This window comes from Macaca thibetana, chromosome 3, assembly GCF_024542745.1.
Source record: "Macaca thibetana thibetana isolate TM-01 chromosome 3, ASM2454274v1, whole genome shotgun sequence".
Taxonomy (NCBI): Eukaryota; Metazoa; Chordata; class Mammalia; order Primates; family Cercopithecidae; genus Macaca; species Macaca thibetana.
In genome coordinates this window covers 9,797,413-9,813,248 of record NC_065580.1, presented here as the reverse complement: position 1 = coordinate 9,813,248, position 15,836 = coordinate 9,797,413, and the positions used below count along the sequence as shown (strand labels likewise).

General features: G+C 44.2%; 3 protein-coding genes across 4 annotated transcripts in view; 1 reads left to right on the top strand and 2 right to left on the bottom strand.

Annotated features, from left to right (window-relative positions):
* ZNF425 (zinc finger protein 425) overlaps nt 1-15,836 on the bottom strand; it is a 370,402-nt gene that overhangs the window by 52,436 nt on the left and 302,130 nt on the right. The window lies entirely within an intron of this gene.
* Nucleotides 1-15,836, bottom strand: part of PDIA4 (protein disulfide isomerase family A member 4) — a 415,254-nt gene that overhangs the window by 153,335 nt on the left and 246,083 nt on the right. The gene's annotated exons all lie outside the window — the stretch shown is intronic.
* ZNF398 (zinc finger protein 398) overlaps nt 1-15,836 on the top strand; it is a 31,418-nt gene that overhangs the window by 10,616 nt on the left and 4,966 nt on the right. For both annotated transcript variants that reach the window (XM_050785840.1, XM_050785841.1), the window contains exons 3-5: nt 9,992-10,118; nt 10,651-10,764; nt 14,508-14,621. In XM_050785840.1, coding sequence (XP_050641797.1) covers nt 9,992-10,118; nt 10,651-10,764; nt 14,508-14,621 — 355 coding nt within the window. The remainder of the gene's footprint in view (nt 1-9,991; nt 10,119-10,650; nt 10,765-14,507; nt 14,622-15,836) is intronic.

Here is a 15,836-nt window from a genome sequence, read left to right as displayed (position 1 = left end):
TGAGCATCACATCCAGATTCTGACCTAATAGGTCCAGGATGGAGCCTAAGCATGAATAATTTTTTTAAAAACCTCCATAGATGATTCTAATAAATGGCTAGGGATGTGTAGGGTGTTTAAGACCAAGGAAAGGAATTTGGATTTTTAACTAAGGTGTAATGAGGAGAAATTGGAGGGTTTGAAGCAGAGGAATTATATTTGGTTTTATAATTTGAAAGAATCCCTTTGGCTGCTTTGTAGAGAATGAATCGTGGAGGCAAGAACTGAAGAAGGGAGGGAGGAAATACTAAGGCAAGGAGGGATGTAGGTGGCTTGGATGAGGGTAGCAGTTGCAGAGATGGAGAGAAGTGGACAGATACAGGATGTTTGGTGGTAGAACTGACAATAAGAGTTATTGATGGGAAGGCCAGGTGCAGTGGCCCACGACTGTAATCACACCACTTTGGGAGGCCAAGGTGGGCAGATCATGAGGTCAGGAGTTTGAGACAAGCCTGGCCAACGTGGTGAAACCCCGTCTCTACTAAAAATACAAAAAAAATTAGATGGACATGGTGGTGGGCACCTGTAATCCCAGCTACTTGGGAGGCTGAGGCAGGAGAATCACTTGAACTTGGGACGGAGAGGTTGCAGTGAGCCGAGATCGCGCCACTGCACTCCAGCCCCGGTGACAGTGTGAGACTTCATCTCAAAAAAAAACAAACAAAAAAAGAGGTACTGGTGGGAATTAGGAAATAAGGCGTTAGGAACAGTAATTTTAGACCAGTTGCGGTGGCTCATGCCTATAATCCCAGCACTTTGGGAGTCTGAGGCAGGTGGATCATCTGAGGTGAGGAGTTTGAGACCAGCCTGACCAACATGGATAAATCTCTACTAAATATTCAAAAAAATTAGCTGGGCGTGGTGGTACATGCCCGTAATCCCAGCTATTTGGGAGGCTAAGGCAGGAGAATTGCTTGAACCCAGGAGGTGGAGGTTGCAGTGAGCCGAGATTGTGCCACTGAACTCCAGCCTGGGCAACAAGAGTGAAACTCCATTTCAAAAAAAAAAGAACAATAATTATAAATTTACTGTGTGGTAATTTAGTTAGAATTTACTATTCTAAGTGTTCTACTTATTTTAAGGCATATGAGTCTCATAATAACCCAACTTGCCTGAGATCACATAGTTACTTAATATAAATAACAAAGTTGTGTTTTAACTAGGTTGGTTCCAGAGCAGATGCTCTTAACCACGTCAGGTTTACTGACTCAGGCTTTTGGCTTGAAGAACTGAGTAGATGGTGTTGGCGTTTCCTTGAGAGGAATAACTTGGGGAAGTGTGGCCTTGGAGGTGGGAGGAAATTAGGAGTTCACCTTTCACAATGTTAGGTTTGAAATGCCTGTGATACTTTCAGGAGAGACGTTTAGTAGACTGAGAAAGTCCGGGACCAGCCGGGCGTGGTGGCTCACGCCAGTAATACCAGCACTTTGGGAGGCCAAGGCAGGTGGATCACAAGGTCAAGAGATCAAGACCATTCTGGCCAACATGGTGAAACCCCATCTCTACTAAAAGTACAAAAATTAGCTGGGCGTGGTGGTGCTCGCCTGTAGTCACAACTACTCGGGAGGCTGAGGCAGGAGAATTGCTTGAACCCGGGAGGCAGAGGTGGCAGTGAGCAGAGATCGTGCCACTGCACTCCAGCGAGACTCTGTCTCAAAAAAAAAAAAAAAGTCCAGGACCACGCTCCTGGGGTAGGAGGAGCCAGCAGAGAAGATTAAGAAGGAAAGGCTGGGCCAGCACCATGGCTCATGCCTGTAATCCCAGTACTTTGGGAGGCTCAGGTGGGCGGATCATGAGGTCAGGAGTTCGAGACCAGCCCAGCCAATATGGTGAAACCCTGTCTCTACTAAAAATACAAAAAAATTAGTCAGGCGTGGTGGCAGGCGCCTGTAGTCCCACCTACTAGGGAGGCTGAGGCAGGAGAATTGCTTGAACCCAGGAGGCGGAGGTTGCAGTGAGCTGAGATCATGCCATTGCACTCCAGCCTGGGCAACAGAGCAAGAGTCCGTCCCCCCAAAAAAATAAAAATAAAAAAGAAGGAAAGGCTGATGAGGTAGAGGAAAAAACAAACAGGAAAGTATGTGGTGTCACGGGGCCAAGGAGAATAAAAAGCATGCCAAGTAGAGAGTTGTCATTTGTGTTAACTATGTTACTGGGAGGTTTAGAAAGATGAGGACAGTGAGTATGATTTGTCTACGTAGATGTCACTGGTGGCTTTTACAATAATTGCTTGTGTGGACTGGTAGGATAGAAGACTGAATGGAGCAGGTTTTGAAGAGTGAATGGGAAGAGAGAAAATGGAAAGATGATCAACAACTCTTTCAGATTTTTCTGTGAAGTGTGGTGGAGGATGAGGAAGTACCTGGGAAGGATATTAGAGACATTTCTCATAGAGAACCTTCTCCATAGTACATTTTATTTGTGTATCTGGAGCTCCTCCAGAAGTTCTTGGGATAATTTAAATTTAGTATTCATGGCCGGGCGTGGTGGCTCACACCGGTAATCCCAGCACTTAGATTAGAGGAATGTGCCACCATGCCCAGCTAATTTTGTATTTTCATTAGAGACAGGGTTTCACCATGTTGGTCAGGCTGGTCTCGAACTCCTGACCTCAGATGATCCGCCTGCCTCAGCCACCCAAAGTTCTGGGACTACAGGTGTGAGCCACCAGGCCCAGCCAGTGTGATACTTTGATACATTTGTATAAACTGTAATGATAAAATGAGGGTAATTAGCATATCCATCACCTGAAGCATTTATCATTTCTTTGTGTTTGGAACACCAAAAAATCTCTTCTAGACCGGGCGCGGTGGCTCACGCCTGTAATCCCAGCACTTTGGGAGGCCAAGGCGGGTGGATCATGAGGTCAGGAGATCGAGACCATCCTGGCTGACACGGGGGTCTCTACTAAAAATACAAAAAATTAGCTGGGTGTGGTGGTGGGCACCTGTAGTCCCAGCTACTTGGGAGGCTGAGGCAGGAGAATGGAGTAAACCTGGGAGGCGGAACTTGCAGTGAGCCGAGATTGCGCCCCCACACTCTAGCCTGGGTGACAGAGTGAGACTCCATCTAAGAAAAAACAAAAATCCTCTCTTTTAGCTATAAGTTATTGTTAACTATAGTAACCGTACAATACTATATAACACTAGAACTTACTCCTTTAATCTAGCTGTACTTTTTTGTCTGTTAACTGACCTTTTCCTATCTCCTCCACCCACTACCCTTCCCAGCCTCTAGTAACCACCATTCTACTCTCTCCTACTGAGATCAGCTTTTGCCCCGACTGGTCTCTAACTTCTGGGCTCAAGCGGTCTGCCCACCTTGGCCTCCCAAAGTGCTGGGACTGCAGGCGTGAGCCGCTGTTCCTGGCCATGGTGTTTAACTTTCTGTGCCAGGCTTATTTCATTTAACATAATGTCTTCCAGATTCATCCATGTTGCTGCGAATGACAGGATTTCATTTTTTATTATGGCTTCATAGTATACCATTGTGTGTGTGTGTGTGTGTGTGTGTGTGTGTGTGTATATACATATATATATATATATATATATATATATATATATATATATCATCTTTTTCAAGTCCATCCATTGATGGGCACTTAGGATGATTCCATCACCTGGCTGTTGTGAATAGTGCTGCTATAAACATCGAAGTGCAAATATCTCATCAGTTACTGATTTCCCTTCCTTTGGATATATACCCAGCAGTGGGACTGTTGGAACCTAGGGTAATTCTGTTTTTAGTTTTTTGAATCTCCATACTGTTTTACATAACGGCTGTAATAATTTACATTCCCACCAATGGTGTATCAGAGTTCCCCTTTCTGTGCATCTTCACCAGCATTCATTATTCTTTGTCTTTTAGATAATTGACCATTCTAAGTGGGGTGAGATAATACCTAATTGTGGGTTGTTGGTTTTTTTTTTTTAACAGAGTCTTGCTCTGTCACCCAGGCTGGGGTGCATTGGCACAGTCTCAGCTCAGTGTAATATCTGCCTCCTAGGTTCAAGCATTTCTTGTGCCTGAGCCTCCCAAGTACCTGGGATTATAGGTGTGTGCCACCATGCCCAGCTAATTTTTTTTTTTTTTTTTTTGTATTTTTATTAGAGACAGGCTTTCACCATGTTGACCAGGCTGGTCTCGAACTCCTGACCTCAAGTGATTAGCCTGCCTTGGCCTCCCAAGTGCTGGGATTACAGTGTAAGCCCCTGCGCCTGGCCTCATTGTGGGGTTTTTTTGGTTTGTTTTGCTTTTTTAATTTTTGTATTTTCAGTAGAGACAGGGTTTCACCATGTTGACCAGGCTGGTCTTGAACTCCTGACCTCAGGTGATCCACCTGCCTTGGCTTCCCAAAGTGCTGGGATTACAGGCATGAGCCATTGCACCTGGCCGAGTACCTTAATTTTCCTAGAAAACTCTGGAATTTCTTCACAGAATAACTTTCCAGTTTTTGCCTAGGGATAAGTGCCTAGCTTTAGACCAGTCTATACTAGGAAGTGGGATTCTCTTCTGCATATGGTCATTCCCTACATGCAGTCTTAACCCCAACGAGGCAGAATTCACAGTCCTCCTCTGAATGCACTCTTCAGTTTCCCTCACTTGAATGTTTTCTCCATCCCCATTAGGACTAGCCAAAGTCACATCTCTTTTAGAGTCATGCCAGCCCCATGTCTTGTCCATGTCATTCATTTGCAGATAGTCAAATTCCCCTTTGGGGCAGAAACCATATTTTAATTATCTCAGTGCTTAGGGAAAACCTTGTATGTAGTGGATACTCAGAATGATTTCTCGTGTGAATTAAGTACACTTTGTGTTTGTATCTAACTCTGAGTAACTGTTTAGAAGTAATGTCCTCCACCCTCCTGAAGCTCATAGCTTTAGATTATCACCTTTCTTCTTGAAAACATTGTGAACTCCTAGAGATTGGTCTGTGTCTTATTTTTCCTGTATCCTTTCAGTACCCCATATAGTTTTTTGCAGTCAGAAAACACTTAGTAAATAGTAAAGATTTTTAGACTGAGGGGGCTGGAGTGGGGGTGGGCTGCTGGCTGAGATGGTGTCTGCTCCGCAACCCAAGCAAGCCTGTCAGGAGGGGGGCTTTCTCCAACACTGCCCTCTTCACCCTTGGAGCTTTCCCAGGATTCCTCAGATTTCCCCAGCGCCCCTTTGGCACTGTGTCTTCTCCTCTTTGCCTTACCTCCTCCCTGTCCCACCACCACCTCCTCACCCTGTCTCTCCCTTCTCCTCTTTGCTCTGGCTCCTTGCCACCAGGATCTTTTCCCAACTTTTTTTTTCCTACTAGAGACAGTGGGCTGACAACCTGACTTCCAAAAAATATTAACTGAGGAAAGGTAAAAACTAGTTTTTAGGCCAGGTGTGGTGACTCAAGCCTGTAATTCCAGGGCTTTGGGAGGCTGAGCTCAGAGGATTGCTTGAGGCCAGGTGTAGGATACCAGTCCAGGCAGCATAGCCAGACCCATGCCCACAAAAATTGTTTCTAAAGATTGACTTGCCATAGTGGCGTGTGCCTGTCGTCCCAGCTACTTGGGAAGCTGAAATGGAAGGATCACCTGAGCTCAGGAGGTCGAGGCTATAGGGAGCCATGATCACATCACTGCACCCCAATTTGGGTGACAGAGTGAGACCCTGTCTTAAAAACAAAACAAAACACAAAAACAACTAGTTAACAGATTCTGAATGCCTAACATACAGGCATACAAGGTGGCAGGATGAGTACATAAAGATGCCAAAACTACTCAAGCACCTATTAAATGAAAAGCAAATATACCAGGAGAAACTTCAGCACCTGCTTGAAGAACTAAGAGGGGAATTAGTAGAAAAGCTAAGGACTTCGAAGAAATGAAGCTTCAGGTATTAACTCAAAAAAAAAAGGGGAATTGTTAAAAGCCCAAATAAAACAAGAATTAGAAACTCCAGTGTTTTTGCAATTGGGATGAAGAAGTGGAAAAGTATAGAGATGAAAGCTTTGCTATAAACATAAATTTCTTCAATCAGAATCTGAAACACTAGGAAGAAGAATTTGCATGTAGTTTAGAAAAAAACCCTAAAATTTGAATTAGAGATTTATTTTTATTTTTATTTATTTATATTCTCTTCAAGACAGGGTCTTGCTTTTGCCCAAGCTGGAGTGTAGTGGTGCTATCTTGGCTAACTGCAGCCTTAAGGCTCAAGTGAGCCTCTTGCCTCAGCCTTCCAAGTGGCTGGGACTACAGGTGTGCAATACCACAGCTGGCTAATTTTTTTTTTTTTTTTTTTTTTTTTTTTTTTTTTTTTTGGGATGGAGTCTCGCTTCATCGCCCAGGCTGGAGTGCAGTAGCGTGATCTCGGCTCACCGCAAGCTCTGCCTCCCAGGTTCACGCCATTCTCCTGCCTCAGCCTCTCAAGTAGATGGGACTACAGGCGCTACTATATATATATATATATATATATATATACACACACACACACACACACACACACACACACACACACAGAAGCTAAAGTAGCAGATTTAGGGGCTGAAAAAGAGAATTCTGGTGCTCAGTTAGAAAATGTCCTAAGAACACAGGTGTGGCAGTTGGCTGAGATGTAGTTACAGTCAGGTCCCAGGAGGCCAAAAACGTCACCTAAACTATAAGTTAAATGCTCGGAAAAAGAGCCACAATCAAACAATGAACAAAATACCTGGTTTTTTTGTTTGTTTGTTTTTAAGATGGAGTTTTGCTCCTGTCGCCCAGGCTGGAATACAGTGGGGTGATCTCAGCTCACTGCAACCTCCGCCTCCCAGGTTTAAGCGATTCTCCTGCCTCAGCCTCCTGAGTAGCTGGCATTACAGGCATGCACCATCATGCCCAGCTAATTTTTTTTTTTTTAAAACAGAGTTTCGTTCTTGTTGCCCAGGCTGGAGTGCAATGGTGTGATCTTGGCTCACTGCACCCTCCACCTTCTGGGTTCAATCAGTTCTCCTGCTTCAGCCTCCCGAGTAGCTGGGATTACAGGCATGTGCCACCACACCGCCAGCTAATTTTGTATTTTTAGTAGAGACGGGGTTTCTCCATGTTGGTCAGGCTGGTCTTGAACTCCCAACCTCAGGTGATCCACCTGCCTCGGCCTCCCAAAGTGCTGGGGTTACAGGTGTGAGCCACTGCACACGGCCACGCCCAGCTAATATTTGTATTTTTAGTAGAGACGGGGTTTCGCCATGTTGGCTAGGCTGGTCTCAAACTCCTGACCTCAGGTGATCCACCTGCCTTGGCCTTCCAAAGTGCTAGGAGCCACCACGCCTGGCCAAAATACCTTTTTAATCATTAAAGATTACATAAAACTGAACAAGAAAGAAATACCCTGACCAGGCTGGGCATGGTGGCAGTGGCTCACGCCTGTAATCCCAGCAGTTTGGAAGGCTGAAGTAGGTGAATTTGGTTTTTGTTTTGTTTTGTTTTTTGGTTTTTTTTTTGAGATGGAGTCTTGTTCTGTTGCCTAGGCTGGAGTACAGTGGCGCAGTCTCAGCTCACTGCAAGCTCCGCCTCCCAGGTTCACACCATTCTCCTGCCTCAGCCTCCTGAGTCGCTGGGACTACAGGCGCCTGCCACCACGCCTGGCTAATTTTTTGTATTTTTAGTAGAGACGGTGTTTCACCGTGTTAGCCAGGATGGTCTAAATCTCCTGACCTCGTGATCTGCCCGCCTCGACCTCCCAAAGTGCTGGGATTACAGGCGTGAGCTACCACGCCCTGCAAGGTGAATCATTTGAGGTCAGGAATTCAAGACCAGCCTGACCAACATGGTGAAACCCCGTGTCTACTAAAAATACAAAAATTAGCCAGGCGTGGTGGTGTGGACCTGTAATCCCAGCTACTCGGGAGACTGAGGCAGGAGGATTGCTTGAATCCAGGAGACAGAGGTTGTAGTAAGCTGAGATAGCGTCACTGCATTCCAGCCTCGGTGACCAAGCAAGACTCAGTCTTAAAGAAAGAAGTACACTGACCACTAAAGTCAAAAAACGAAACTTTCAAACATACTAGAAATAACAGCCATGAAACTAGAGGCAACAAGAGTCAGCTAGAAAGGGAAAGGAAAAAGATTCAAAGTGAACTGGATGGTTTACAGTTAGACAATGAAATTCTCAGACCAGCTATTGAACACCACAAAGTGGCCGGGCGCGGTGGCTCAAGCCTGTAATCCCAGCACTTTGGGAGGCCGAGGCGGGTGGATCACGAGGTCAGGAGATCGAGACCATCCGTGGCTAACATGGTGAAACCCCGTCTCTACTAAAAATACAAAAAATTAGCCGGGCGTGGTGGCGGGCGCCTGTAGTCCCATCTACTCGGAGGCTGAGGCAGGAGAATGGCGTGAACCCAGGAGGCAGAGCTTGCAGTGAGCCGAGATCGCGCCACTGCACCCCAGCCTGGGCGACACAGCGAGACTCCGTCTCAAAAAAAAAAAAAAAACCAAAAAAAACAAAAAAAGAACACCACAAAGTGCCCTTAGTAAAAAAAGATCATGTGTTAATATGTAAGGCACCAGATGCCAAGGAAGAAGGTTGTAAAAGATTTGTGGTATTACAGGAAGAAAAGCTAGAAGAATTTGAGAACAAGTTAGCAGATAGAAAATGAAAGTGGAGCACAATGTCTGGAAGCAATCTGAAAAGCATCAGTGTGAAAAGAAACTGTGGGAGGCCGGGTGCGGTGGATCACGGGTCAGGAGCTCGAGACCAGCCTGACCAACATGGTGAAACTCCATCTCTACTAAAAATACAAGAATTAGCGGTGTGTGGCAGGCGCCTGTAATCCCAGCTACTCGAGAGGCTGAGGCAGGAGAATTGCTTGAACCCGAACCCGGGAGGCAGAGGTTGCAGTGAGATGAGATCGCGCCACTGCACTCCAGCCTGGGTGTACAGTGACACTCTGTCTCTAAAAAAAAAAAAAAAATGCAGAGGAAGAAAAAAATGAAAATTTTGACCTGGAATAGTAAATCAGTAGTTTTCAGATCCAAGCTACCTCACTTTCAGAGTTCAAACCAAATGCTGAAGGAAACGATGGAAACATTAAAACAGGAATGCTGAAATATAAGAAATCAAGCTGAAAAAGTCTAACTAGAAGTCAAAAAGACATTGGAAAAAGAACAGACACAGCAGTTAGAAGAAAAGCATCTCAGAGAAATGTGTAGTCAAGCTAAAGAGAAATTGCAGTGAGCTGCAGTTGCCCAGAAAAAGAGGAAATCTTCCCCTGAAAATAATTGAAGAGATGGCAGGACAAGGTGTAAATCTGGGAGGCAGGTAGAGAAGAAATGGAAACAAAATTGAGTTTTAAATAGACAAAATGTTCCATTTGAAGAATATGCAAAGCTTCAGAAAAGACTAAAGGATACACACAGAAGACATAATGAATTTTGAAGTTTAATTTTGGTTCCTAACATGCCTCCAAAGTCAATCCTGTTTGCTCTCAGTCATCAGCCATGGTATTATCCTTTCCTCCTCATGTGCAGGATGAACAGCATCAAAGGGAACTCTGTACTTGGCAAAAGACTGGAGGTAATAGAAACAACACAAAGAAAACAAATAGAGGAATTTTGGATCTCCTGGAGAGTGATGTTCTTAGAGAAAAGGCATTTTAAAAGGGGTGAAATCAAAGACTCAATAAAGCCTGAAGTTTTAACATACATGGTATTTAGATATTTTATTACTGCTTACCAGAATACTGGAATGTGCCTCAAGAAAAGGTCCCAGCTTTATTTAAGGTACTCACGCTGTATTGCATGAGTACTGGGATTTTAGGATTTACTAATGACAAGTGAAGCATTAAAAGAAACTGTTTCAGAGATATTTAGAATATTTATTGACCACCCTTTGAAAATGTAAAATAAAATAAAAGGAACTAATTGGGGGAAAGAGATTTATTGAATGACTGAATTATAATGGGAGGAACTAACCCATGTGATTGTAATTTTAGGTGCCTGTGGCATTTGATGATGTCTCCATCTACTTTTCCACTCCAGAGTGGGAAAAATTAGAAGAATGGCAAAAGGAACTTTACAAGAATATCATGAAAGGCAACTATGAGTCTCTCATCTCCATGGGTGAGGCTGAGTTGACACCTTTTGAATGAAGTGACAGCAGCTCCAAGAGGGCTCAAAACAGTCCCTTTTCCTCCAGTGACCTCATTCTCACTCTGTCTTCACACACTTCGAATTCTGGTTTCAAGCCAAAAGATGACCAATTCATTCTTGCTAAATAGGAATCATAATCTCTCCTTTTACCAAATTTTGGGGCAGAGAATGAAGTTCAGGGTTATGGGTGTGACAGCTGGTGGTTTCCATGGGTATCCTTCACTTTGAAAGGAGCTTGACTTCTCCCCCTTGAGGCACACTGTCACTTTGAAAGCAGTGCTAACTTAGCACATGTGCTTTCCCCATACATTACATCTCCACTGCCTGCTTTCCTGAATAGATATCCACAGTTGAAGGTGGATAGATGGGAAGAAGTGATATGAAGTCTAAAAGAAATTGCCTGGGACTATGACCACAAAGCTTCAGCTCAGCCTTGATGGCAATTAGTTGTCTTCCTCATTTATCTTTTTGTCATACCCTCTCTTCCTTTTTCCTCTCCTAGATTATGCTATAAATCAACCTGATGTCTTATCTCAGATTCAACCAGAAGGGGAACATAATACAGAGGACCAGGCAGGGCCAGAGGAAAGTGAGATTCCCGCAGACCCCAGTGAAGGTAAGTGGGTGAAGAGATTCCTACTTCTCGTCTCCCTTTCCTGGTCAGAGATGGTGGCTCAGAACTAAACAGGGCTTAGGGGCTTCTAGAGCCATTCATTGCTAAAGCAACTAGATTTTGAATGTGTCATCAGGCATTTAAATATAAAAGGGAGCTTAGAGGTCACCTTGTCCAGTATCTTCACTTATCAGTACTACACATCTAACAGGTACTAGTTGCATTCCCTGACAGAAGTACTGACACCTAGCTGTTTAGTAAAATAAACATGTCCTTGCATGATGAAGGAGGCAGTCATGCTCATCTGGACTAAAGTGGCTTGAGCAAACGTAAGCGTGGCCCTTCATAAGTGCTGAAGGGACTAGGAGTCTGCATGGTCCCTCCAAGATGCATGGAATCAGTAGACACTGATGACATCCACCTGGGCAACATGGATTTTCTCAGGTCTGGAAAGCTGGCTATCATGAACTCTTCCTAACTTTTTGGTTGGCAGCTGCTTAATATTGTGTGGGAAAGACTGCCAACCAAAGTCCAGTTGTATTGTTTCTCTCATGCCTCACCTTTGCTGTCAGAAAATTCTCATACACTTTTTTTTTCTTTGTTGGATAGAAGCACACAGTTCATCCTCCAGGCATCTCTGTTACATGAACTTCTCTTACAACCCACCTGCTGTCCCATACAGTTATTTTTTTCTTTTTCTTTTTTTTTTTTTTTTTTGAGACAGAGTCTTGCTCTGTCGCCAAGACTGGAGTGCAGTGGCGTGATCTTGACTCACTGCAACCTCTGCCTTCTGGGTTCAAGCGATTCTCCTGCCTCAGCCTCCCAAGTAGCTCAGATTACAGGCATGCACCACCACACCCAGCTAATTTGTGTGTGTGTGTGTGTGTGTGTGTATATATATATATTTTTGTTGTTGTTGTTAGAGATGGAGTCTCACTGTCGCCCAGGCTGGAGAGATGGAGTCTCACTGTTGCCCAGGCTGGAGTGCAGTGGCGCAATCTGCTGGGAATACAGGTGCCCGCCACCATGCCCGGCTAATTTTTTGTATTTTTTCAGTAGAGACAGGGTTTCACCATGGTCTCAATCTCCTGACCTTGTGATCTGCCCACCTCGGACTCCCAAAGTGCTGGGATTACAGGCGTGAGCCACCACGCCTGGCCAGATTTATTTATTTATGTATGTATGTATATATGTATGTATGTATTTATTTGAGAGGGAGTCTCGCTCTGTTGCCCAGGCTGGAGTGCAGTGGCCAGATCTCAGCTCACTGCAAGCTCCGCCTCCCGGGTTTACACCATTCTCCTGCCTCAGCCTCCCGAGTAGCTGGGACTACAGGCACCTGCCACCTTGCCTGGCTAGTTTTTTGTATTTTTTAGTAGAGGCGGGGTTTCACCGTGTTCGCCAGGATGGTCTCGATCTCCTGACTTCGTGATCTGCCCGTCTCGGCCTCCCAAACATTTGGTAGTTTTTAGAGCACTAACTCATCATTCAGAATTTTTTTTTTTTTTTTTTTTTTAAGATGGAGTCTCGCTCTGTTGCCCAGGCTAGAGTGCAGTGATGCCATCTTAGCTCACTGCAACCTCCACCTCTGGGGTTCAAGTGATTCTCCTGCCTCAGCCTCCTAAGTAGCTGGGATTATAGGCGCCCACCACCGCAGCCAGCTGATTTTTGTACTTTTAGTAGAGACGGGGTTTTACCATGTTGGGTCAGGGTGGTCTCGAACTCCTGACCTCATGACCCGCCCACCTCAGCCTCCCAAAGTGCTGGGATTACAGGCATGAGCCACTGCACCCAGCCCATTCACAAAAATTTTAAAAACAAGCAGGTAAGTGTTTTAAAAGTCAGGTTTTTTGGCTAGGCATGGTGGGTCATGCCTATAAACTCAGCACTTTGGGAGGTTGAGGCAGGTGGGTCACCTGAGCTCAGGAGTTCAAGAACAGCCTGGGGAACAGAGTGAGACCCCATCTTTACCAAAAATACAAAAAATTAGCTGTGGTCCCAGCTACTAGGGAGACTGAGGTGGGATAATCGCTTGACCCTGGGAGGCAGAGGTTGCAGTAAGCCGAGATCACGCCGCTGTAGTCCAGCCTGGGTGACAGTGAGACCCTGTCTCAGAAACAAATAAACAAAAGTTAGATGTTTTGAATGGAAAGTTAATCCTCTGGATATCGGTTAAGAGGTCTTCTTCCTTATATCCAGTCTTTCCCCCTCTGCCTTTTCCCTTATAGGTTTGTATGTGTATTACATCTGGAAGAGAACGAAGATAAGATTAGACTATGTTTAATACACTTCAGCTTTGCTTTTAGGTTGGAAGGCAGCTGTTGCATGTGCTAAAATCTATTTTCCAAATCTCTCCCCATAACCTGATGGTCTTTTGGGCTGTAGTCTTATCCCAGCCTCTTATTTCTGCTTTGAGAACACCGTTAGTTTTCAATGGCATCTAACTGATTTAAAAGACATTGGGGTTAAAGTAGTGAGTTCTGTTAATTTGCTGTGAATTTAACCATATTCTGCTCACAAGGCTGTGTTTGAGAAATAACCATGGAGAGCTTCAGGGTACTCTCTGGAGCTTGACAAGCTCTCTTGTCAACTTGACAGCTTGTCCATTTAGTCCAAAAAAAAAAAAAAAAAAAAAAAAAAAAAGGCAATATAGGCCTAGGTTGTAATAGCTAGCACGGCTGTTTTGGTACTGATCAGATGAGGCATGTTGTGTGCAAAGCCTCTATAGGCTGTGCACTTTTTCTTTCAGAAAGAACCCCCAAGACCTGAAGGACTTGCCAATACTATATTTTTCCCCCTCCCAGCATTTAGGAAGCAATGACTTGTATCATTTAATAGACAAAGGTAACATATCTCTTAGAAAGAGCCCAGAATTGGGAATCTGAAAAGAGTGTTTCTAAGGAGTTGGATTCTGTGTCTGTACTGACCTAACTTTGTAATTCTGGAAATTGATTTGGTTTTTTTTTTGTTTGTTTGTTTGTTTGTTTTGAGATAGAGTTTTTTTGCTCTTGTTGCCCAGGCTGGAGTGCAATGGTGCGATCTTGGCTCACTGCAACCGCTGCCTCCTAGGTTCAAGCGATTTTTCTGTCTCAGCCTCCTGAGTAGCTGGGATTACCAGCGCCTGTCACCACGCCTGACTAATTTTTTGTATTTTTAGTAGAGACAGAGTTTTGCCATGTTGGCCAGCTGGTCTTGAACTCTTGACCTCAGATGATCCACTTGCCTCGGCCTCCCAAAGTTCTGGGATTATATGCGTGAGCTACCACACCCAGCCTGTATGCATTTTTTAAAAGGCTGGTTATGTGTTATTGTTATAGTTATTTGGAAATAAATATTTGGAGCCGGGCGCGGTGGCTCAAGCCTGTAATTCCAGCACTTTGGGAGGCCAAAGTGGGTGGATCATGAGGTCAGGAGATCGAGACTATCCTGGCTAACACAGTGAAACCCCGTCTCTACTAAAAAAAAAAAAGAAAAAAAACTTAGCCGGGCGTGGTGGTGGGCACCTGTAGTCCCAGCTACTCAGGAAGCGGAGGCAGGAGAATGGCATAAACCTGGGAGGCAGAGCTTGCAGTGAGAGGAGATTGCACCACTGCACTCCAGCCTGGGCGACAGAGCCAGACTCTGTCTCAAAAAAAAAAAAAAGAAAAATATTTGAGCGAAATACAGTATTCGACAAACCAACATGATTATCTCACCTTCTTATTCAAGTTCATGAAGGCCATTTTTTTTTCCCTCCCATAAATTAGAGCCTGGTATTTCAACATCAGATATTCTGTCTTGGATTAAACAAGAAGAAGAGCCTCAGGTTGGGGCCCCACCGGAGTCCAAGGAAAGTGACGTATACAAAAGCACTTATGCTGGTGAGTAAGAAATTAAAGAGGTGTTCATGTCCATATCTAGCTCATGCCAGGACTGACTGAAGAAACAGCAGGTGAAATTTGTAGAGGCAAATGTGTAGGAAAAGAATGAGGGAAAGAAACAAAGCCATGCTCAACATTATGAATGAAACCAAACAGTCACTAAAATAAATTTTAAGTGAGTGAGAAAATATACTCCTACGTGCAAAGACAAATGAGAATTGTCAGAACAAGAAAAATAAGTGCATACAGACGAACCAAAATTATGGGGATGGGGAAAGACAGAAGAACATGTGAAAATCATGTAGAAAGGGTAGAAAAAGTGGGAGTGGGGTGGGGAGACAAGCTCTGGAGACAGAAATGGCGGTGGAGAAGTGTAAATGGGAATGTTAAGTAAGGGCCCTCCCTCAGAATGTTAAGTAAGGAAAAATCAATGATGGGAGAAGAAATAGAAGTATCTTCCTTCTAAGATACTTTTGCCGTTTGTATTGTAGAAGAGAATCTCAAGATCAGAAGGGTCGCAGTCATTTATACAGCTTAATGCAGTCTGTGTTTTTAGTATTTTCTGTGCTCTGTGTTCTTTTAGACTGGGAAACACAAATGAAAAATAAGACAGTTTTAGCTCTTGAAGAAACTTATACTAGGGACATACATATCAGTACTAGGCAAGCCTGTTAAGTATCAAGGATGAGTGGGGTGGATGACTTACATAAACGAATGAGAAGTTTCAGGAACATGCATCAGGTTGGGCTTGGTGACTCATGCCTGTAAGCCCAGCATTTTGGGAGGAAGTTGAGGTAGGTGGACCACTCGAACTCAGGAGTTCAAGACCAGCCTGGGTAACATAGGGGGATCCTGTCTCTAAAAAAAAAAAGAACATGCATCAGTTTTAGTTTAGGTATTTAGATAAGACCTAAGGAAGGGCATAAAGCCACAATTGTACCTTAGAAGATTGGTATGATATGGTTGGGTATAATTTGGGAAGATGGGGAGAGAGGGGTAGCATTCTGCAAAAGGGAGGACAGAATAAGTAAAGATGCATAGCAGAAATGTGTACTCTGTTCTCAGGGGACGTAAAGAGACAGCTGACCACAGTGATGGGTTGATCTGATAGAAATAGGAATAGATGATTATGTGATTTTAGGCTTTGTCACAACAGGCAATAGAGAAAGTTCTTGAGTAGAGGTAAAATATGGTGAAAGTGACATTGGGAAGATT